Consider the following 23619-nt stretch of genomic DNA (forward strand, 5'->3'; position numbering starts at 1 on the left):
ATTGAGCCGTCCGGTCTTTTCAATCACTTGCAGCCTGTCATGTAAGCATGTATTCTCCAAAATGTTCAAAAGCCCAAGAACATTGATTCTATGGGACAATTTCGCAGTGCATGGAATTCTGCGTTTGCTGCAAAGGATGACTTGAGACTTTGGTCCTGATTTCAAGAGAATTACCTGACTCCTGAAGAAGCAGCCGGTAGGCTGCGAAACACGGCCGCTGTCGAGTCGGCACTCCAGACACTGACTATAATAACAAGTTGTCATAACGTTCAAGCGTATGAATGTATTTACTAAGAGTGTTTGGAGTCTTGCATCTCTCATTAATCCATCCTACTAAAGCAGTTACTTTAACTCCATACATCGGGAAACTACTATAAGAGATTGTTGTTCTCTAACATTTATTCAGAACAGTTATCAGAATTCCATGCACTGCGAAATTGTCCCATTATTTGTTTCAACATTTTCTAAAAATATAATATTTTTTCAAATTTTACATCGACGGTGTGATTGGGTATAGGTGTGGCGATACCTTTTGTATTCATATATTAGTTTCGACAGGGTCGCGATTTTTGCTCTTTGTGTTGTTGCTGCTTCTCTAAGAAGCTCCAGGTCTCACCTCCAGCCAAAAATCCTCAACTCAGTCAAAACTCTTACCCTTTAACCTCAGGGTAGCCCTCCTGGCAGGCAGTGCCTGGCAGAGATTTCCCTTAACCAAAACCCCACCTTTTGAGGGGTATGGGCTTCACTTAGGCAAAAGAAACTAACAGAGTTCTTTCCTCTTCAAGATCCAAACCAAAAGACCAAATCTTACCTACTCCTAACCCCCATTTATAGGAAAAATGTCTGCCTATCTCAGACTGCCTCTGGGGTAGGTGTTGATAGGATTAAATAAACCCCCCAGCTGTAAAATTCCTATTATAGGGATATAGGGCCATCTAGTGGGTGACCAGGGTGTCGCCACATTTGGATACAGGGACTCAGAGTAACATCAAAAGAGTTTGAGTCTCGCCCTGAGAGGTACTTTGACCCTATCAAGGTCACTGAGGGAATGCATTTCTATTCATTCCTGGGAGGAGGAAAAGTGGAATTTTATAGAAGACTAATAGCACTCATTGGTGTTAACCATCATATCACCTGGATATTGAAGAGAAGTGTGGGGAAGTATCCTCCAAATACCAGCAAGGACTGTGAGAAGAATATATAAGGGTAAAGATAGGACACAGGAGACTTTAAATGATATCAATTAAACTGGATTTAAGAATCCTATTCACCAAATTATGGGAGGGAGCTTTAAAACTACCCTTACACTTGGGGAAAATCAAGAATCAAAGAACAAATTAACTCAAATTATAAAGTCATAGATTTCATGAACACTAACAGTGTAAATGGATTATATTGAACAATGAATTGTAAATTAAAATTTTCAACTCTCATTCAGTTATCAGTAAAGTTAAGTTGGGAGCCACAATCGGCTTCCAACATGATTATTACTGTTGTATGCAAGGATTGTTTTAAGAACGTTCAGGGTCTTGGAGAGAACTCTCTCTCAGCTGACAGAGAATTCTGGACACAGAGGGGCTTGGTATTAGTAAAGAAAGTTTAAGCTCCAGAAGCCCTTAAATTTAAAGGTGACCATTGGGGTCCTGTACTGGGACATTAGCCTGGGGGTTGCATGATTAACAAAGGTATGCATGTATAAGTTTTCCCCGCCAGAACTCCCTCCACCAACGCCTCTTTCAAGTATGCATAAAACTATATACAAAATCACTTCTGCCCATACTTTTACATGTATAATCCTCTTGGGTAATTTCTTCTGCACATACATTTACACATATAACCCAATGGGATAATTGCTTCTGCATGTACTTTTATGCATACAACCCTCCAGGATAATTTTCAAAACATGGTTTCATGTGTGTAAATGCTTTTGAAAATTACCCCAAATAAAGAGAAATTAATAAAAGACAAAATAAGAAATAGCAAAGATCTTTGACAGATTTTAAAATGTTGGTTAAATTTCAGAGAGCCCTCTTAGCTGCAAAACCCACAGGTGTTTTATACCCACAAACTCTGCAGCAAATTTAAACATTGCCCAAGGATGCAAAGTACTCACAGACTTAGCATTTGCATTTCCTGTGGGCAAAAATTAGCTGGAAAAGAACACATTGGGGTAGATTTTATAACATGCGTGTGCAGGCACGCGCAAGTTATAAAATCAGGGGTCGGCGCGCACAAGGGGGTGCACAATTGTGCACCTTGCGCGAGCCGTGCCTGCACCGAGCCATGCTGACTTTTAAAAATAGGCCCGGCACGCGTAACCTTTTTAAAATCTGGCCCATTATATTTGAAAATTCAATCTACACACATTGAGGTACATTTTCAAAACTTTTACATGTTTAAAGTTAGCATTTATGTAATTTGCTTTGAAATGCCACGTGCACATTGATGGGCAATAAAAGGGGTGGTCTGGGGCATTCCGGAGCGGGGCCAAGACCTACCCCTGCAAGTAGATATTTTTTAAGAAACTTATATGTATACATTTACATCTGCTAATTATCTTATGCAACTGATATCAGACTCGTCTATTGTTTACTGTTGGTTGAGTGGAAAGGTCTGAGTGAACTGGGTGGAGTTCAGTGTGAAGAACTGGAAGGGTCTCATTGACCTTGAGAAGGCCTAAGTAAACTGGTGGATTTTTCACAAAACTTGTGATTTCAATTGCGCGCGTATGGATTAAAATGTACCAAATTCCATGCGTAAACAGGGTTTTACCCAAGCAAGTCATGATTTTTTATTGCATAAAATATGTCCTGTCTCCTCATATTTTTTTTGTTTATTCTCTGTTGCATGGTATCATTTATTCCTGGATGGAATAAATGATAGCTTTATGGAGCAATTGGTTCAGGAACCGACGAGAGAGGGAGCAATTTTAGACCTAATTCTCAGTGGAGCACAGGATTTGCTGAGAGAGGTAATGGTGGTGGGGCCGCTTGGCAATAGTGATCATAATATGATCAAATTTGAATTAATGACTGGAAGGGGGACAGTAAGCAAATCCACGGCTCTCGTGCTAAACTTTCAAAAGGGAAACTTTGATAAAATGAGAAAAATTGTTAGAAAAAAAACTGAAAGGAGCAGCTACAAAAGTAAAAAGTGTGCAAGAGGCGTGGTCATTGTTAAAAAATACCATCCTAGAAGCACAGTCCAGATGTATTCCACACATTAAGAAAGGTGGAAAGAAGGCAAAACGATTACCGGCATGGTTAAAAGGGGAGGTGAAAGAAGCTATTTTAGCCAAAAGATCTTCATTCAAAAATTGGAAGAAGGATCCAACAGAAGAAAATAGGATAATGCATAAACGATGGCAAGTTAAATGTAAGACATTGATAAGACAGGCTAAGAGAGAATTTGAAAAAAGAAGTTGGCTGTAGAAGCAAAAATTCACAGTAAAAACTTTTTAAAATATTTCCGAAGCAGAAAGCCTGTGAGGGAGTCAGTTGGACCATTAGGTGATCGAGGGGTTCAAGGGGCACTTAGAGAAGATAAGGCCATCGCAGAAAGATTAAATGATTTATTTTCTTCGGTGTTTACTGAAGAGGATGTTGGGGAGGTACCCATACTGGAGAAGGTTTTCATGGGTAATGATTCAGATGGACTGAACCAATCACGGTGAACCTAGAAGATGTGGTAGACCTGATTGAAAAACTGAAGATTAGTAAATCACCTGGACCATATGGTATACACCCCAGAGTTCTAAAGGACCTAAAAAATGAAATTTCAGATTTCAGTGCCAGGAAAAATAGTGGAAAGTGTTCTAAACATCAAAATCACAGAACATATAGAAAGACATGGTTTAATGGAAAAAAGTCAGCATGGCTTTACCCAAGGCAAGTCTTGCCTCACAAATCTGCTTCACTTTTTTGAAGGCATTAATAAACATGTGGATAAAGGTGAACCAGTAGATGTAGTGTACTTGGATTTTCAGAAGGCATTTGACAAAGTTCCTCATGAGAGGCTTCTAGGAAAAGTAAAGAATAATGGGATAGGTGGCGATGTCCTTTCATGGATTACAAACTGGCTAAAAGACAGGAAACAGAGAGTAGGATTAAATGGACAATTTTCTCAGTGGAAGGGAATGGGCAGTGGAGTGCCTCAGGGATCTGTATTGGGACCCTTTTCAATATATTATAAATGATCTGGAAAGAAATACGACGAGTGAGATAATCAAATTTGCGGATGATACAAAATTGTTCAGAGTAGTTAAATCACAAGCAGATTGTGATAGATTACAGGAAGACCTTGTGAGACTGGAAAATTGGGCATCTAAATGGCAGATGAAATTTAATGTGGATAAGTGCAAGGTGATGCATATAGGGAAAAATAACCCATGCTATAGTTACACAATGTTAGGTTCCATATTAGGTGCTACAACCCAAGAAAGAGATCTAGGCGTCCCAGTGGATAACACATTGAAATTGTTGGTTCAGTGTGCTGAGGCAGTCAAAAATGCAAACAAAATGTTGGGAATTATTAGAAAGGGAATGGTGAATAAAACGGAAAATGTCATAATGCCTCTGTATCGCTCCATGGTGAGACCGCACCTTGAATACTGTGTACAATTCTGGTCGCCGCATCTCAAAAAAGATATAATTAGGATGGAGAAGTTACAGAGAAGGGCTACCAAAATGATAAGGGGAATGGAACAGCTCCCCTATGAGGAAAGACTAAAGAGGTTAAGACTTTTCAGCTTGGAGAAGAGACGGCTGAGGGGGGATATGATAGAGGTGTTTAAAATCATGAGAGGTTTAGAATGGGTAGATGTGAATTGGTTATTTACTCTTTCGGATAATAGAAAGACTAGGAGGCACTCCATGAAGTTAGCATGTGGCACATTTAAAACTAATCGGAGAAAGTTCTTTTTTACTCAACGCACAATTAAACTCTGGAATTTGTTGCCAGAGGATGTGGTTAGTGCAGTTAGTATATCTGTGTTTAAAAAAGGATTGGATAAATTCTTGGACGAGAAGTCCATTACCTGCTATTAATTAAGTTGACTTAGAAAATAGCCACTGCTATTACTAGCAACGGTAACATGAAATAGACGTAGTTTTTGGGTACTTGCCCCGTTCTTATGGCCTGGATTGGCCACTGTTGGAAAAAGGATGCTGGGCTGGATGGACCCTTGGCCTGACCCAGTATGGTATGTTCTTATTTCTTATGTTCTCCCTGTCTGCTTCCTCTCTCCTCCAGCTCACACATGCCCCTCTTCTTCTTCTGCCCCATATCCCTTCCCTGGCTACACACCACTGACTCTTGCATTAAACTCCTTCTATCCTCTCTGACATCACTCACTTGCCTGACATGCTCACCTGCTTCCTCACTCACACCCCATCCATCACACTCCATTCTCTCCACAGCCACGATCACCCATACTGCTCTTTCTTCAAACTAAAGACACAAAAGTGGACAATAACAAAGGAGGTCACTGACCAACAATCATTTCACACAACAGATTCACTCTAAAGATTCTTTGAAGAATACAAACAAAAGACAAAAGTATTGGAAAACAGTAAGGTAAAAATAAGCTGCCCAGGCACCAACCAACCATAGCCACCATTCCCATACCAAGAAAACTACCAAAAGCTAGTCCAGTGCTCCCCTAACACCACTCAGCACTGATAGACTGGCCCTGGAATAAGCTGCCTTTTGTTTCCCTGCAAGAAGTGTCCAGGAAATCGCACCAGAGGTTACCTTAGTCACATTTCTCAATCAATAGGGAACACTGCAACACTTTCCAGCTTAAGGTGGTTTTTAGTGTGGTTTTCTAGTCAGTTTTAACTCTGGTTCTAGCATGCTTTTTTCATTTAGAGTGGATTTCTTCCTGTGGGTCCATTTGTATTCCATTAGCTTTTCCTGCACCCCTCAGGGTTTTGTGTTTTTACCGCACGTGGTAATGAAGACCTGCGCTAAAAAGTTTTTCTCCCATTTTTAGCCCTGGTTTTATTGCATCGGCCCCAAATGAATATGTAACCAGTGCATGCCTTTTCTTTGCATGCAACAGTGGACTGTACCCAAAACACAGAAAGGAAATGATGCCACAGCATACACACCCAGCTACAAAAGTACAAAGACACAAGCAGAGAGTGTGCGCTGTGAGAAACCTGATTGAAGTGGCACCCACATAGGATGCCTTCTGGGGTTCCAAATGCACTACATCTGCCGGCTCACCTTTATCTACATTTATTAATCCCTTCAAAAAAGTGAAGTAACCCCTTCAAAAAAGTGAAGTTAGGTACAAAAACTTAGATTGTAAGCCCTCTGGGGATAGAGAAATACCTACAGACCCTGAATGTAAACCGATGTGATATCTCAATTGAATGTCGGTATATAAAAATAATAAATAAATAAATCGCCACAGCAAAATGTACACAGTTTCTTTGACTTACAATGCTTAATGTTTCTCTTACCTTTTATAAAGAATAATTTTGTGTCCTGCAGGATTGGATTATAGCTCCAGAGGGTTATGCTGCATTTTATTGTGATGGAGAATGCTCATTTCCACTCAACGCGCACATGAATGCCACAAACCATGCTATTGTTCAGACTCTGGTACGTGTTGCTCTGGCACATTTTCTAATAAATTAATCTCTAAGAATGATCATTCTAGGGGAAATTGTTGTATTTCTTCTGGATTGGCACAGGCATTTTTGCATTCAATTAGAGCCAACCTAAAAGAATAATATGAAATACAATGTTGGTTTGTATGCCAGAACTTGAAGCTATTTTCAAGATGATGTGATGGAAAGGATACATTCCAGACCATTAACGTTATTTCTATTTGTTAGAAAAGAAAGTACATTTTGTTGAATGTGGGAAGATTTTTAAAAATTCTGGTATAATGTCTTTTTTTTTTTCTACTCTTCCTTTCCTCTTTCTATCTCCGGGGGGGCAATGTAATAAGCTGCGCTGATCCTAGTGTCACTTTTGACTGCAATTTTTGTCCAGAGTTTTTGGTGCTAACATAATTCTGGCATGTAATAGGTACTGGAAAAACACACAGCAAAAATTGGAGTGAAACCCCGTGCTAAGGTTAGCATTACTGCATGCTAATCCCGTGTGAATGAGGGAAGTAGCTATTAAAAGGCAATACAGGGAGGCGCTAGAGGGGAGTCTGCTTAGCCCATCCTTTTCCAGTGCGAGATACTTAATGCCTGCATCAGAGCAGGCGCAAAAGACCAAGCTAAGCAGAGAAGAGCAGAGACATATTTCCAAATGGGGCCTACCTCCTGATTTTTCCTTCCAGCGTCACATCTTAAAAAGTTTCTGGCAGCGATTGTGGTGGGAGAAAGCACCCGGAGAGCCTTATTTTTCTATTTGGTTTCTGGTTCCTGGCAGCTACCCCGACGTCAGCGGGAGGGGCCGAGAGACGCTACAAGAGCGGCGTCGTAGAGGCACCTGAGCTGCAGCGATTGTGGTGGGAGAAAGCACCCGGAGAGCCTTATTTTTCTATTTGGTTTCTGGTTCCTGGCAGCTACCCCGACGTCAGCGGGAGGGGCCGAGAGACGCTACAAGAGCGGCGTCGTAGAGGCACCTGAGCTGCAGCGATTGTGGTGGGAGAAAGCACCCGGAGAGCCTTATTTTTCTATTTGGTTTCTGGTTCCTGGCAGCTACCCAGACGTCAGCGGGAGGTGCCGAGAGACGCTACAAGAGCGGCGTCGTAGAGGCACCTGAGCTGCAGCGATTGTGGTGGGAGAAAGCACCCGGAGAGCCTTATTTTTCTATTTGGTTTCTGGTTCCTGGCAGCTACCCCGACGTCAGCGGGAGGGGCCGAGAGACGCTACAAGAACAGCGTCCCTAATAGGCGCGCCACCGTCGCGCCACCAAAGCCGCGCACACTCAAGGGGCGCACGGCTTTGTGCGGCTTAGTTCGGCTTTGGGAGGCTTGGAGGTGAAGTCCTGCCAGAGTGTCTGCTGCCACAGAGGCAAGTAACTATTAACATTGTTGCAAAGAACGAAAATCCTGATATAAGCAAAGAACGAACATCCTGATATATCCATAAAGAGACATCACTGCACAATGTAAATAAGTTACCTCTGTAAATTTTTACGCTACTATCCTTATTTCCTTCCTCTCCCAGTTCTACAACCTTGTTTTATTGTAACTTTTGCTTCCGTTGCACTTGTTAAAAGAACAGTTTTTGCACCCCCTGTTATATGTAAACCGGCATGATATGATCTTATCATGAATGCCGGTATAGAAAAACCTTAAATAAAATAAAAATAAATAAGTAATTTCAGATATACGATGCCGCCAAAACGGAAGGGGAGAGTAAGGGTGTTTCCTTCCCTACCTCCCCCTTCACCGATCCAACAGGAAATTGTTCGGTTTTTGTCAATACCTGCATCAACTCCAGTGGCCAAGGATACCGCTGGCTCAGGTACTTTGGGAGGAGTATCAGAGTCTATGGAGGAGGCATTACTGAGTCCGAATCTGGACAGACCACCTTTGTGTAGGGCAACAGAGGGCCCCAAAATGGATTCACCTGAGGAGCTCAATACAGTTGAGCCACAGTCCCACACTGAGAACATCACAGGAGGGGCTGGAAATGAGACACAAGATCGAGCCTCAGCTGGTGACTCCATAGTGACCCCCGAACGCCCTACTGTGGTAACATTGGACTTGTTGTGGGACATTATGAATAAAATGTCTTCAGATATAAAAGGGTTAGACAGGAAAGTGGATACAATGGCAGGGAAAGGACAGCAGGATATTAAGGAAATCCGAGATGTTGTGAAAAAATCAGAGGAAAGGATATCATTATTAGAAGACAGGGAGAAAAAGAATTCAGAATTTCAAAGCTTGGTAGTAAAGGATAGAGATTCACTATCTCGAAGAATAGAAATCTTCGAAAATAATAGCAAGCGCCTAAATCTCCGTTTGCTCAATTTCCCCCGGGTGGTTGGGCAGACATTGATGGAAACGCTGAAAAGATTTCTGTTAGAAGCAGTGAGTTTGCTAGAAAATGATATACCTGTTATTACCCATTGCTATTTTCTTCCTAAAAAAGACCCAAACTTAAGAGCTGAGGAAATGCCTTTTCAAGGCAACCTCACAAATTTTTTAGAAAGTACCAACAATTTGATAATAGATAGAGGTACATTAGTGGTAACTTTTCTTAATTTAAATGATCTTAATAATGTTATGAAACAATACTTTGCCAAGTACCCTATCATGTTTCATGAAAGTTTGGTTAAGATCTTCCCTGACTTATCAATCACTACACAGGCCAGAAGAAGGGAATTTTTGCTATATAGACAAGAACTGATAGAGATGGGTTTCACTTTTACCCTGCGATATCCATGTAAATGTGTGATCAGGAAACAATTAGATGTATACATTTTCTTTGTCCCTGAACATCTAAAAACATTTGTAGAACAAAAGAGATTAGAAGTAATTCCCCCACAACCCAATGGTGAAGCATAGACTTAATGCAGGAATACAATGTTAAACTCTAGATAATGTTTCTTTATATCTCCCAATTTTATTTTCAATATGCCTCTGGTTCAAGATAACGATTGAAAGATTTCTGTTTGATTACATCATAACTTAGACTATAAATATTAATGGAAAGTTTTTGATCTGTAAAGACAATGATTCTATGATATAGTTTAATAATTATGTTTTATTTCATGTCTAATATATGAAAATCAATAAACATATAATTGAAAAAAAAAGAAAAAAAAAAGTTTCTAATAATAACTAAATCAAAGCAGGCTAGAGATGGGCTAATGGCAGAGAAGTGCTCCAAATACCTTGGTCTTTCAAATGCCAGCTCAGATTTTCGTTTCCCTTGTTTGACAGATTTGCAAAAATGATAAACTTGGAAATCCAGCACAGTTTCCATGAAAGAAGCTATCTGACAGATCCCCTTCTCAGTACAGACAATTCCATTATGAACAGGTTGCAGATCATATTTGCTGACCAGACCTTACACATTGACTCGGATCCTCCATTCTGGGATCCAGCAAGAGAGATCTTGTAGACTGGGCTATTTTATGCCTAACTGGACTAGTTTTTACCCATTATCTGGAGAAAAACGAGTGGACAGGAATTAAGCTAAAGTTGGATTCCCCTTGCCCAGTACAGGGAAAGAGGAGAGCCAGCGTTTTTGGCAGCACCCAAAGCTACCCAATTCCTTTTTCATTTACGAGGTGGAAGAAAACCCCCTTGGTATTTTTGGAGGGATCCAGCCTGCTACATTTGCACTGCAGCACTGATCTTGATCAGGCACCTCTCTTCAGCGCAAAGAGCATTGGCAGGACCAATACCCAGGTGTAATCTCAGCTGGAAGAGACTGAATCTTCCTCCCGATTTCTAGGAGTTGGATCTGGTTCAGGGAGGGAAAGTATACACAGAACTGCCGATTAAAAGTGGCTGGAGCTAGAAGGGCATTGCATGCTGTCCTCACCTCCCTCCGTTCTGTCACAATAATTCAGCAGTAATATCTCTGTCTCCCCCACTCCCCCAATATTAACCATCAAAATATTATTATTTCTCTTCCTCCTTTTTTAAATTCTTTTGGCTGGTCCTAGAATAAGCAGTGTTCAAGAAATATAACTCCATTTCTTGCCACAGATTTGCAGCCTGATAACAAGCCTATGGCCAGTGAGTAAAAAAAAGTGTGCTTTTTCAGTTTACTGTGCTTTCCTTAATCATGGGTCATTTGCATGCCATTATCTTACTGCATCCCGTGGGGCCCTGAGTTTCTATCTCAAGAGTAAAGTAAAACCCACACTAAAAATCTGCTCTGATTTTATTACATCAAACCAAAGCTTTTTGTCTTTTTCTCAAGAGCTTTCTGCTGAATATGTAAACATTTACGTTCTTGTACAGTTCTTCTGAAAGATAGTGATATGATAATAATGATTGTGAATAATAAAAATTATTAGATCAACAAATGTTTCTGGGTAAAATAACTTTCAAAGGCAAATATAAACAATAAAAATTATAGATTACACAATACTTTAAAGTATGCTAATGGAGACCACTTGAGGTTTCCAGTATGCAGACAGAGGACTGTCATGGATATCCCCCTTGTATAATCTTAGTTTATTTACAGAGTTATATGGGTGTAACCCTTAGCGAGGTGTTTAGTCTCAAAGGCATTCAAAAGTATTTATCTCTTCAGGCTTCTCCGGCTAGTTCTCCTCCCATGGCTTGTACTGTTTGTCCCAGAGATGGATTAGTTTTATGGAGGGAAGCTCGTGTGGAATGTTATTCCCTTTATGTATGTTGATAGCTGCAATATCCCAAGGGGAGAGGTGCTGGGACAATCCAGACAGGACAAGGCACTGGGTGTTAAATTATAAGTTTACTGATTTGTTAAATATCAAATTAAAGTCCATTTTATCCATAAGTATGAAGTTACATCTGAGTTGGGTACAGGCATGTATTTCTCTTCTGGGTAGGTGTCCTTCACTTCAGTTGTCTGGGCAGAGCTTCCCATAGTGATATTTAAGTGCACAAAAAACCCTCCCAGCAACCTAACAGGAATCCTATTGGGGAGATCCCCTCGAACTCAGAAAAAAACAGTCCTACCTGAGTCTTCAGCTCATTCCCAAACACCCAGCCCTGTGTCCTGGGCCCATATGGGTGGAGACCTGGATGGGAGTATCCAGGTCTTAATTTGTCTCCTTAATTGTTCTAAAATAGTGACTCCTTGTTCAGAAAAGTCTTAAGATCAAGAACCTGCTGTACCAGCCTGGCTCCCATTGAGGAGAGATGATTAAAAACCTCCTCACAACAAAAGAGAAAAAGACTTCCTGAATGAAAAGTCCTCTTTGACTAATCTTTTACTGTCATGGGTATTTGCCACATTCAAGGGGTGGATAGGTTCACTGACCTTCAGCCCCTGTCTTTTGCGCCTGGCCAGTGAAGATGACCCTCTCCAAAGGAGCAAGCCTTAAACATAGTCCCTTCTCAAAAGTAGATATCTTTTGGCCATCAAACATCTCATGCTGCCAAGCCTGTCACAGGTACTTGCCACATTCAGGGAATGAATGAGCTCAATGATCTTCAGCCCTGGAATGGGAGTCCCAAAGGGGTTCCTGCAAGAAGTCTCTCTTACTGCAACTGAGAGCAGAGCAAAAGCCTGATGAAGCTGGGAAGCCTCACCAGGGAGGAGAGTCCAGACATCTTCCTCACTCTGTGTCTAACCAAAAGTTACCACCACCCTGAATAACAAAGTGGTTGGGTTAAAAAAGAAAAGGCAACCAATCCCAGCAATCCAAGCTAGGAGGAGGCCAAGGGAGATGGAAGGCTCGGAGTGTTGAAAAAAGCTAAACCAGGACCCAGGGTCAATTAGTGGCAGATGGGAGGGTCCGGCCATAAGTGTTACAAGATGTAATAGTGACATCTAATAAAAAATAAAGGTTTAAAACACATGTTACACACTTGTTACATAGTTAAATAGTTAAGTTTCAGTATAATAACTTGTACAGCCCTCCTCCGTCAACTTAAGGGTCATGTTCTTTTGACCTTAATAAATATGGTCTGTCTTATATAGTCACATGGTTCTTGAGAACCCAACTGTTATTATTTGTAACATGTATTCTTTATTGTTACTGTTTAATTGCAACATCCAATAAAAATAAATAAAATAAAATAAAGGTTAATCTAATCACTTATTTGAACACCAATTTCTAATACATGCAAGCAGCTAGAAACATTTACAGTGAACCAGTAGCATGTGGTTAGTGCCTTCATGGGATTCTGTGAATACACTGCCATAATTGTCTTTTTTTTTTTTAACCTTTTTTCAGCAGCTAAGCTCTCAATCAATTTCATTGATATTGGCAAATAAAAGAGGCAGCCTTCAACCATGTGCACCCCTGATTGCAGCACTCAGATGGGGGACCCCCTCAGGGGGCCAATAAGATGGAGCATGCTGTACAGTAGGTGGTGGCTTCATCATGGAGTTAGGCAATGGACCAGGCCTATAAGGGAGTCATTCAGAGTCAGCAGTGCAGCCAGAAACAACACATTTCCTAGCATGTAGCAGATGGACTCAGGATCAATGGGTATAGTGTACTCCTGATAGCAGTTGGAGACGGATCAGATTTCAATCTGACGTCAGCCCCTAGTACATATACCCCTGCAGGAAGTGCAGCTCTTCAGTATTTTCCATCTCCATAGCAGTTAGGGACTATCTGCACGCTCTCACAGCGTTAGAACCAACTCAAAGAAGAAACCCCAAATTTTGAAGAAAACCTACCTCTGAAGACGAGCCCCGCTCTCCTGTGGTGATACCCTCGGGTCCCTCCCCCAGTTGAGATTTCCTGAGGTGATTTCAGTAGTCCCTCGGAGGTAAGCCTCGCTCCAGTGGCCAAATCACGGCGAGGACCTAGCCCCAGAACCCGGGCGCGGCTGAGAGGCAGCGGGTGCACCCTCGAGCATGGCGGTGAAGGTATTTGCCATCTCCCCCCGCAGCCGGAGACCACCCGGAACGAAACCGGGAAGCGCCGAAGACAAGGTAAGGTAGAAATCTTCAGCGTTGACTCCGGTCTCCGAGGTTCGAGAAGTCGCACAGGTCGCCGGCCGGGACCAGTGCCACCGGGTTGATCCACCCTTGCAGGGCCAGGCCCCGGTTAATTTCAGTCCCTCTTTCATCCATGGACCAAAGGCTGCAGCAGAAGTATCAAAATCCATGAACAGGGGCAGATTGACCTATCAGGCATGCCCCAGTGGGCCAGTCAGGTCATGCAATGGAAGCCTGGCCTGCCAGATCATCTGCTCGGTTTGTCGGGCTCTGGTGCACAGATTAATGTTGCATCCCTCGCTGTTGCTGTGAGCACAGCTGTAGCATGCAATTGGTCACGTGCAATTCTATGATTTTTTTTTCCCCTAATCCCCTCTTCTCACGGACTGGAAGTCAAAGCCAGCAGGTACCAGGGAAGCCAGTGCCTCTCCTTTTTTCTTACTTACTGCATAGGAGCGGAGTAGCCTGTTGGCCAATGTCACTTCTTACTCATAACTGCAATTTCCTACAAAAGGAAAAAAAAAAAATGCCAGTGTTGTTTGCCTCTGCTGCAGGGCAGGGAGGCTGCGCCCAACTACTGGGCTCCAATGCTGCACTCTCAAAGAACTGCAGCGTGGTGGCCCCTGCCAGTTAGACCTTGGCCTTGACCTGGTTAGCAAGGGCCACTACATTGCGGTTCTCTGGACAAACAGAGAGCCACTGTGGAACCCAGCAGCTGAGTCAGTGCACCCTCCCTGTCCTATGGCAGAGATGAATAACAGCAGCATTGGGTTTTTTTTTCGCAGGCAGTTGAGCCACATTTAGGAGTTGGAGGTGCTGTCAGCCAATAGGTCAATCCACAGGATGTTTGCAGACCCCTTCCCACTGACAAAATGCCAAGAATAATTAGGCAAGATGGAAAAAAAAAAGAGAAGCACACAATTTTAAAAAATAGATAAAGGCCTTGAAGACTGGCAACCTCCGATTTCACCCATAGCCGGAGAAAAAAATACAAGTGGAAATAAGGTGAAGAGGCATCAAGAAGCCGGCGGTGAGTCAGCAGAGAAAAAAATAAAGCCAAAAAAGAAGGCCAGGATTAAATAAGGAATTGATCAAGTGTCTACCACCTTTCTGAGTCAGGGGTAAACAGGGCTGAATTTAAAGAAAAGCTGGGCAAATTTGCAAACTTCTAAACAGAAACTCTGTGCAGGTGGAGGTGACTCCCCATCCAGTACAGATGTGGCCTGTTGCAGAGGTGATCCCCCTTCAAAAAACATTTGAAGCCTGTAACCTTCAATCTGAGAGTACAGGAGAAAAACACTGAAAATCCTAGGGCAAAAAAATGTGCCTTTCAGTTCAAACTTTAAAAAAAAAAAAAGAAACAAGAGACACAGGATTTTGGCAATATTGCAATTTTTAAGGGGGATGTGATGAAAAAGAAACAGCAGCAGCATAAATGTAATTAAGCAAAACTCATGCTTTGTTGGTATGGAGGCTTTGTGGAGCCTTTAGGGCCAGGAGCTCCTGCATCTCTCAGAGCAGTCTCAGCCCCTTCCTCTTCCTCTTCCCTGCTTTTTCAGGAGCCAGGACACGACCTAAGGCCGATTCCGTAAAAAGTGCGGGAGAAACAGCGATCCTTGTTGAGCACCTGCTCTCCTGACGTGCTCCCAGGCACCTCCCTGGGCGCGCAATTCTCTTTTTAAATTAAGTGCCACGCTAATAAGGAGGGGGCTGGGGACAATAGTGCATCCCTAGTGCCTTCTTATTAGCGGTAGAGAGAGCTGTCAGCGGATTCGACAACCGACGCTCAGTTTTACCGGCATCGGTTTTCAAACCCACTGACAGCCACGGGTTAGGAAAACGGACGCCAGTAAAATTCAGCATCCATTTTTCTAATCTGCTCACCGGCAGGTTAGATTTTTTTTTTCTTCTTTCTTCTTTTAAATTTTAGGTTCCTCCGACTTAATATCGCTATGCGTGACTGCACATTTTACTTTCAGCATTCCGGGTGACTAACTAATAGGCTCATCAACCTGCATTTGCACGTGATGAACGCTATTAGTTTTCGGGGGGTTGGCCACGCGTTTTTGACGCAGTATTACCCCTTACATTATAAGGGCTAATAAGAGCGCATCTAAAACGCACGGACAAAAGGGTGCTAATGGCAGAGCGCACCGTACTGTATCGGCCTGCTAGTGAGAAATGGTGCTCCCCCATCCCCAGCCTCTGCCTCAGCCAGCAGGGAAAGAGAGCTTCTGGTTTGTTCTGGGAGGGGGGAGGGGGGAGCCAGGAAGGGAAGTACCCAGCACAAGGCCATCTCCGATCTGCACTACCAGCCATGGCCTGAGAAAGATGCCAGGAGGGGACTCTTTTCATAAAGGTATGTGTCAGTTTTTTGCTCGGATTCAAACAAATTGCAGCAGGTTGATCGATGAAAAAAAAAAAGGCCCCATTATTTTCAGGTGCAAAACTGGCCGAGAATTTTCAGTGGTTATAATAATTGCCCTTGAACATCTGCTTTTAAGTTGGCATTGTTATCCTTGTCCTGGCCTTGGTTTTCCACTGATCGACACATAGTAGATTTGCGTCTTCATTCTCTTCCTTTGGAACAAAGCCCTCATTTATGGGATGGCCCTGGGTGGACCCCTGGAACCCTGTTGGGACTTCTAGGGCTGTTGTGAGTCAGGTACTATAAGCCGCCACTGAACTAATGGGATTTTTTAAGTAAAAAACTATGCTGTGCAAACCAGAGGTCCCCAAAGCACCTGCTTTTGAGTTTTAAAAGAGTCACAATCATTACAAACTAAACATATTAGCTGGCAAAGACAACTTCCTTCTCCATGCATGATGAAGCTAATTTGTTTTTTATTCTGAAGATAATAATTGAAAGTTAAATAAGATTTTCTCTTAGAAACAGCTTTTAAAAGGGTGTTTAATATTTGCTTATGACTTTAATTCAGATCCAGGTTGTTTTGTTTTTTTTTATAAGGAGCTAGATGGCTGCTTTGTGCAGAATTCCCTCAAGAGGAAAGCATTTCTATTTCTCTGGTGTTGCACTGCATGCAGAGTCTGGCATTTTGAGGGTCTTTATTTCACTTTTGGCATATTTCTAATTTATGGTCCTTTATTCTGCATTCAGTGAGGCTCTGTTGCTGGGTTCTGTATATGTGACCAAGGTGAGGGATTCGCTCCCCTGTATTTTCTGTGTAGAAATCTATGGCACTCCAGCAGGTTCTGCTTTCCAGTAGGAGGTGTACTGATGGAATATTTTTCATAGGCAGGATGATTAGCCAGGGCTGGAAGAGGGAAGGAGATGTGCATTTACTAAATCCCCTACTTAGAATATCAGCACACGACACTGTAGTGGACTGTGCAATGAAGTGGAAGGGAATGTCTGCCTTGTCATATAGTCCTTTTCAAATACACTGAAATACTCTTAGAAATAAAGTTCATCCTCATTTAAGGGAGTGTTAAATGAGGATTGTCCTATCTGCACGTGTGCACGGCTTTGCAATTGATCTGTCCTAGAATGACCTATTTTTCGTGTCATCGTAGTCTACTAATATTTGCTTTGCTAAGCCTAGAGGGACAGTAGTATGAAGGAATTGCTTTACGTGTTCAAAACCTCTAGGAGAGTTGTCTCAATAGAGTCTATTCATGCTGATGTACTGAAATTGACATTTCTGATGGATCAAAATATTGCCACTATCGTTGGTGAAAGGGGGGAACAAGAGGCCCACTCTGCGTTGTCTTTTGTCAAGATGAAAATCAGTAGCAGTGTTGAAAAGAAGAAACTGCTGAGAGGATCCTATGCTCCTGTATAACTGTTTTGACAAATAAGAGAGATCAAAATATAAGTAGGGTGTGGAATTATTTTAAATTTGATAAAATAAACAATATTCATCAGAAAAGCTGAGGCAAAAAACAAGAACATATCTTCTTCATGTTTAAATTAAAACATGTTTCTAACATACTGGAGAAATTGTTAAAGAATTATCCTGTGCTATTCCTGTGTGAAACTTTGCTCACACTATTGCCAAGATCCAAGAGGACTTGAATTGTGTGCTGTTTCAGTGCTAATGGAATGCATTCATTTTGCCAGGAAACACAAAGTTCTAGATAGGACATTTTCAGAATTTTTACGAGTGTGCCTAGAATGGTTATAACATAATCTTTTCAAAGAAATCTTCCCATTTAATATGCTATTTTCTCCAACTGGATTTGCAAATGGATTATCATGTGGATTCATAGCTTTTTATTTCTATGATGGCAGTTCAAGTCTATCTGAAGACCAGACATCATTATCATCTGAAAAGCATTCAGAGGTCTACATGAAATAAGTTGAGGCTTATGATGTAGCTAACAGCAATGCTAAAAATAAATCACAATCACAACTGACTTTATTTTGAATTCTTTTTAGAACTATCAGCAGATAGGTCATGGACTGAATGGGCATAGGGATATATCGTATAGAACAAAATAAAGACATATTGGGCCGGATTTTCAAAAGGTTATGCGCTCCGGGCCTATTTTAAAAATGCCCGGCGTCGCGCATAACGCCCCGGGACGCATGTAAGTCCTGGGGCTTTGCAAAAGGGGTGGTCCAGGGTGGGGCAGGGGTGTGGTGGGGAGTGGCCAGAGGCTTCTGCACGGCTGCTGGGCCGGGGATCGCGCGCCGGCAGTCGGCCGGCATGCGCAACTTACTTCAGCCCTGGGCTGAAGTAAGTTCTGAAACAAAAAAAAGAAAAACAAAAAGGTAGGGGGGAAAGGGCGGGGGAGGTAGGGGAAGGGAAGGTGGGGTGGGGGGGGGGGGGTAAGGAACGGGGTAAGGCAGCGTGGCTCGGTGTGGGCTCGGCGCGCGCAAGGTGCACAATTGCGTGGGCCTCTTGCGCGCGCTGACCCCTGATTTGGGGGTAGATTTTAAAAGGGTACGCGTGGGCATACATGTGTGCGCACTACCTGGCACGTGCACATGTACACCCGAGTTTATAACTTGCACGCGCAGGCCGACTGCCAGCGGGAGCCTGACCCCGCCCCAGACTGCCCCGCCCGCCCACACCCCTCACACTCCCCACCCCTTTAGTAAAGCCCCGGGACTTACACGTGTCCCGGGGCTTTACGCGCATCTCTGGGCCTTTTGAAAATAGGCCCAGCGTGCGTAACCTTTTGAAAATCTGGCCTTTTATAACTTACGCGTGCCTGCGCATGCAAGTTATAAAATTGGGTGTACATGTGCGTGCACCGGGTAGCGCGAGCACATGTACACCGCACGCACATGTTACAAAATCTACCTCATTATGAATAGTGCTGTGCTTATTGCACTGTTAAATGTTGAAAGACTTTAATTTCCAATATGGTCATATCAGCACACATGGTAAATTGTCTTTAAAAGTGCTTGTTCTAAACTGCTAACTATAGATTAAATAGTGATAATTCATACTGCTAATTCAACCCTCTTCACAGATCAAATTGCTTTTCACACTGCAGATATGGATAAACTTCCCAGCTGCAATGTACTTTATTTTTAAAATATATTTGATAGATACTCAACATAGGGCAGATTTTAAAAGCCTTAAACACCGAGCCTATTTTGCATAGGCCCGGCGATGCACGCAAAGCCCCAGGATGCGCATATGTCCTGGGGCTTGAGAAAAGAAGCGGAGTGGGGGCGTGGCCAGAGGCCTCCGTAGAGCCGCTAGGTTGGGGGATCACGCGCTGGCACTCGGCCGGTGCGCGCAACCTACGCCTACCTGAAGGCAGGCACAACTTGTAAAATAAAGGTTGGGGGGGGTTAGGTAGGGGAAGGTAGGGGGAACGGGAAAGCCATCGGGGCTCCCCTAGGCTCGGCGCGTGCAAGGTGCACTAGTGTGCACCCCCTTGTGCACGCCGACCCCAGATTTTATAACTTGCACGTGGCTGTGCCGAGAGGCAGGCGTAAATAACAAAATAAAGGTAGGGGGGAGGATTTAGGTAGGGCTGGGGGCAGGTTAGATAGGGGAAGGGAGGGGAAGGTGGGGGGCGGAAGGAAAGTTACCTCTCAGGCGCTCCGATTTCGGAGTAGCCTCGGAGGGAACAGGGAAAGCCATCAGGGCTCCCCTAGGGCTCGGCGTGCACAAGTGTGCACCCCCTTGTGCGTGTCGACCCCGGATTTTATAAGATGTGAGTGGGTGCGCGCGCATGTTATAAAATCGGGCTTAGATTTGTGAGCGCCGGGTTGTGCGCACAAATCTACGCCCACACGTAGGTATGAAAATCTGGCCCTAAGTGTAATGTAGGCAGGCTAATATAAGTATATAGAGCGACTTAAATTTGCATACATCGCTGGAGTAGTTATACTAAACTGAATATCCTACTCTCATAGCTCCTAGTACTCTCTTTTCTTCCTCATCACTTTTAATTCTCCAATTCAGGTAGACAATGCATGCATGGACTTGGTGAAACTGGAATGATTTAACCCATGCCAGCAGAAGCTCAGGATACCAAAACCAGTCCAGTGATACATGATGGAACATTTTTTTATATATATATTACTGTGTATGAACTTTTAATTTCTCTCTCTTTCAGGTTCATTTGATGTTTCCCGATCATGTCCCTAAACCTTGCTGTGCACCAACAAAACTAAATGCAATCTCAGTACTGTACTTTGATGACAGCTCCAATGTCATTTTGAAAAAATATAGAAATATGGTTGTACGGTCATGCGGCTGCCACTAATACAACAAAAACGAAACAAAGAAAATTAGGATTTTAAGCAAAACTACAATCCAGGCAAAAGACTCTTGATGCAAAGGCACCATGGAATGGATTCCAGTTTCCTTCATCTCTTATTTCATGTACAGTGTTATGTAAATAGTAGTTTCTGTTATTTATTTAAAGGTCTACAGTGTCTTATGCTATGAACAGAATATCAATAGATTTTATTGTATGAGTCCTAAATTCCAAAATGAAACTTCAGAAGGCCTCATTTTCAATTGCTTAGGCTAAGACCAACTCCATTTCACTTCAACAATTTTTTTCTTTCCAAATAAAGCTTTTGTATATTTTAGATTTTCAGAAATTAGGCAAAGAAGCCTTGTTAAAGGAAACCGAATACATTTGGTTACGCTGTGCCAACGAAAACTAAAATAGAGTATTTATTTAGAAAAAGGTGCTGGGAAAAAAAAGGAACCCAAAGAAATGCTTGCATAAACACAATTTTTCTTTCTGAAGTTCTGCTCCATTAGAAAACGTGAAATGCCGAACTGTTTGAATAAATAAACAGCAAGCAAGGCTGAAAGATTACACATAATTGTTATAACTGTTTGCTTTAACAGAATCAGTGTAACTGTAGGGGCATGATACTTCTCTTGGCTTGCGCAGAGTGTGCTCAGTGACGCAAGCTTCTGAAATACTTTGGAGTCAGGCTACGATGTATAAACAAGATTTTCTAAAAAATTGTAGTACAACCTTCTTACCTCAAACCGATCATTCCTGGCTGTCAGTTGCATCACTACTGCAACTGCTCTGTGAGGCTGAAGCACTAACATGTGCTAACCTTCCAAATGTAGCATGGATTAGCGCGCAAGCCCCCATATCTTTTTTTCATGTATGTAAATAGAAAATTGCTGCAGATCAAAGGATCACCGTGTCATGATGTCAGATGTACACAGGAGCACCAAGGCTTGAACAAGAAACTGCTTTGCTGCATGGCTGGGCTTGTTATTTTTTGGGTGTAAAAGATTTCAGTTGTAGTGACACTGTGCGCAAATGCAAGGTGACCTGATCCAGTTAAAATAGTGGCAGGGTGTCCCCACTAGAAGGTTAGCTACATTGGGAGCAATTATCAAGCAGCCTTCATCACTGCAAAGCCGGCCAGTTACTCCCTACCTGTGGTCTTTGCACCCTGGTACAAACTGAAAGTCCATTGTATTCTTACCCTCTGAAAATTGCCTCCGGGACAAAGTATCCACAGACATTGCCCCCTGTTTTTTTCCGCAGATGGTTTTCCTACATACAGTAAAGCATGTATATTTGGAAATGCAATCTGCGTGCATTATTTTCCTTCCCTAAATGCCTCCCTGGGACTGCCTCCTTCTAATGCGGCTAAAAATGCGTGTGCTGTAGAGCACTAAATGTAAGGGGTGGGCAACTTTCAGAAAGCCTGTTGACCAAGGCAAATTGGTATTTACTAGGTAAATGACTTTCGAAAATTGTTGTCATGAACACAGGACAAGAAGCTGCATGTGCTTCTTACTCCAATGGACAGCAAATGTTCTGCAGGCACCCTGAATAGGAAATGGAAGAGGAAGGGTAACATGGAAGGTATTTGCACTGCCTTTTTCTGAAGGCACTTACACATCTGGCTTTCATTTTGCAATTTATTAATGTGATTTTGTTTTTGTTAATGTTTGTTAACCTTTTGCTTTGACTTCCTTTTCTCAGAGTGCCTATCCATGATTTGAAATATGACTCATTCAAACTATGAACTGCTAATATTTGTCCATACACTTCAGTTTTCTTTCCCATTAAAAGGCTGGTTCATCTAATTTCATGATTGTGCCTTCTGCCATGAACACAGTTGAGATGTGACTATCTGTGAAACTGAATTCGCTACAAAGTGATCTCTTTCTAGGGTAAAAAAAAAAAAAAAAGGAAAAAAAAAGATACCTCTGTCCTATGAACAAATAGTTGTATACCTTATCACAGAGCCTTAAGTCATTATGAGCAGATTTAAGGATAGGGCAAAATAAATAAAAAAAAAAGGGTGAAGAAAAAGAAATCTACAAGTTAGTATATATGAACAGTTTTGAAATAGGCAAGGGAGTATGATATAGGTAACCATCCTCAGAGAACATTCAATTAAAACACTCAATGGTGACAGTTTGCAATTTATTTAGTAGAAAGACTCCTAGCTTTCAAAATGTGTTTTTCAAAAGGTCAATCTGTCCCCCGACACATACACCTTGTTTCGCCAACAAAAGCTGTGTCAGGAGGGACTGTAAAGGCAATAGCTCAAAAACTGTAAAAAAACAGATATACAGTATTCATAGTATATCAAGAACAGCTAACTGTGAAACAGTCAGAGCATATAATAAGTTAACATAGCCTCAATTAATTTTAGTGTATGGCAGGAGCCCTTATAGTTATCAATTGAGCGAATGAATTTAAAGGTCACTGACTTTGCTGCCTAAAATATAGTTTGTCCAATCTGGTGAAAGATCACAAGATTGTAGACTGGCCAGTCAAAGTAGTACTTGTAAAAGGGATATGTTGCCTGAAAGGATCAAGTTAACATTTCAATCTACAGAATAACTTCAAAGGAACAGAAAAACAAAGTTACAAAATATCGTGTAGCATTACAAGAAATGTATCCATTCCAGTTCAATGTTTAAATCATTCGATAACAAAGATGGTAGTGTAAAGATCCATTGCTGTTCCCTATGCAGTAATTTTGCAGAAAAATTCCCACCCCAGGGGGAGAAGCTTATAACATCAATGGCAAACAATCTCAAATCTGTCAAAAAGCATTGGGGTAGATTTTAAAAGGTGCGTGCGGGAGTAGATTTGTTCGCCCAACCCGGTGCGAACAAATCTACTCCCGATTTTATAACATGCGCGCGCTCCCGCGCGCATGTTATAAAATACAGGGTCGGCGCATGCAAGGCTGCACAAAATCAGCAGCCTGCGCGCGCCGAGCCACGCAGCCATCCTCCGTTCTCTCCGGTCCCCCCACCTTCCCCTCCCTTCCCCTATCTAACCCACCACCCAGCCCTAACTAATTCCCCCCACCATTATTTTACAAGTTACGCCTGGAAACCACGAGTCCAAAGAAATCCCCCTAAACCAAGGTGTCCCCCAAGGCTCTTCCCTGTCATCCACAATCTTCAATATATACCTCCTACCACTCTGCCAACTACTATCCAATCTCAAGCTTCCACACTATCTTTACGCAGACAATGTAGAAATTCTCATCCCTATCACTGACTCTCTACCCAAAGCCCTCAACATTTGGGAATCCACACTACAGTCAATCAATAACCTTTTAAATAGCATCCATCTTGCCCTTAACACCACAAAAACTGAGCTTATGCTTATTACCCCCACAACCCATTCCCACACCCTC

At 42.4% G+C, this 23619-nt stretch overlaps 1 protein-coding gene across 1 annotated transcript in view; it reads left to right on the plus strand.

Annotated features, from left to right (window-relative positions):
- BMP5 (bone morphogenetic protein 5) overlaps window positions 1–22177 on the plus strand; it is a 255498-nt gene extending 233321 nt beyond the window's left edge. Inside the window, exons 6-7 of the mRNA XM_029595693.1 lie at window positions 6499–6609; window positions 20082–22177. Of these exons, the coding sequence (XP_029451553.1) occupies window positions 6499–6609; window positions 20082–20231 (261 nt within the window). The 3' untranslated portion in view covers window positions 20232–22177. The remainder of the gene's footprint in view (window positions 1–6498; window positions 6610–20081) is intronic.
- Window positions 22178–23619: the final 1442 nt, after the last annotated feature.

Source organism: Rhinatrema bivittatum, chromosome 3, assembly GCF_901001135.1.
Source record: "Rhinatrema bivittatum chromosome 3, aRhiBiv1.1, whole genome shotgun sequence".
NCBI lineage: Eukaryota > Metazoa > Chordata > Amphibia > Gymnophiona > Rhinatrematidae > Rhinatrema > Rhinatrema bivittatum.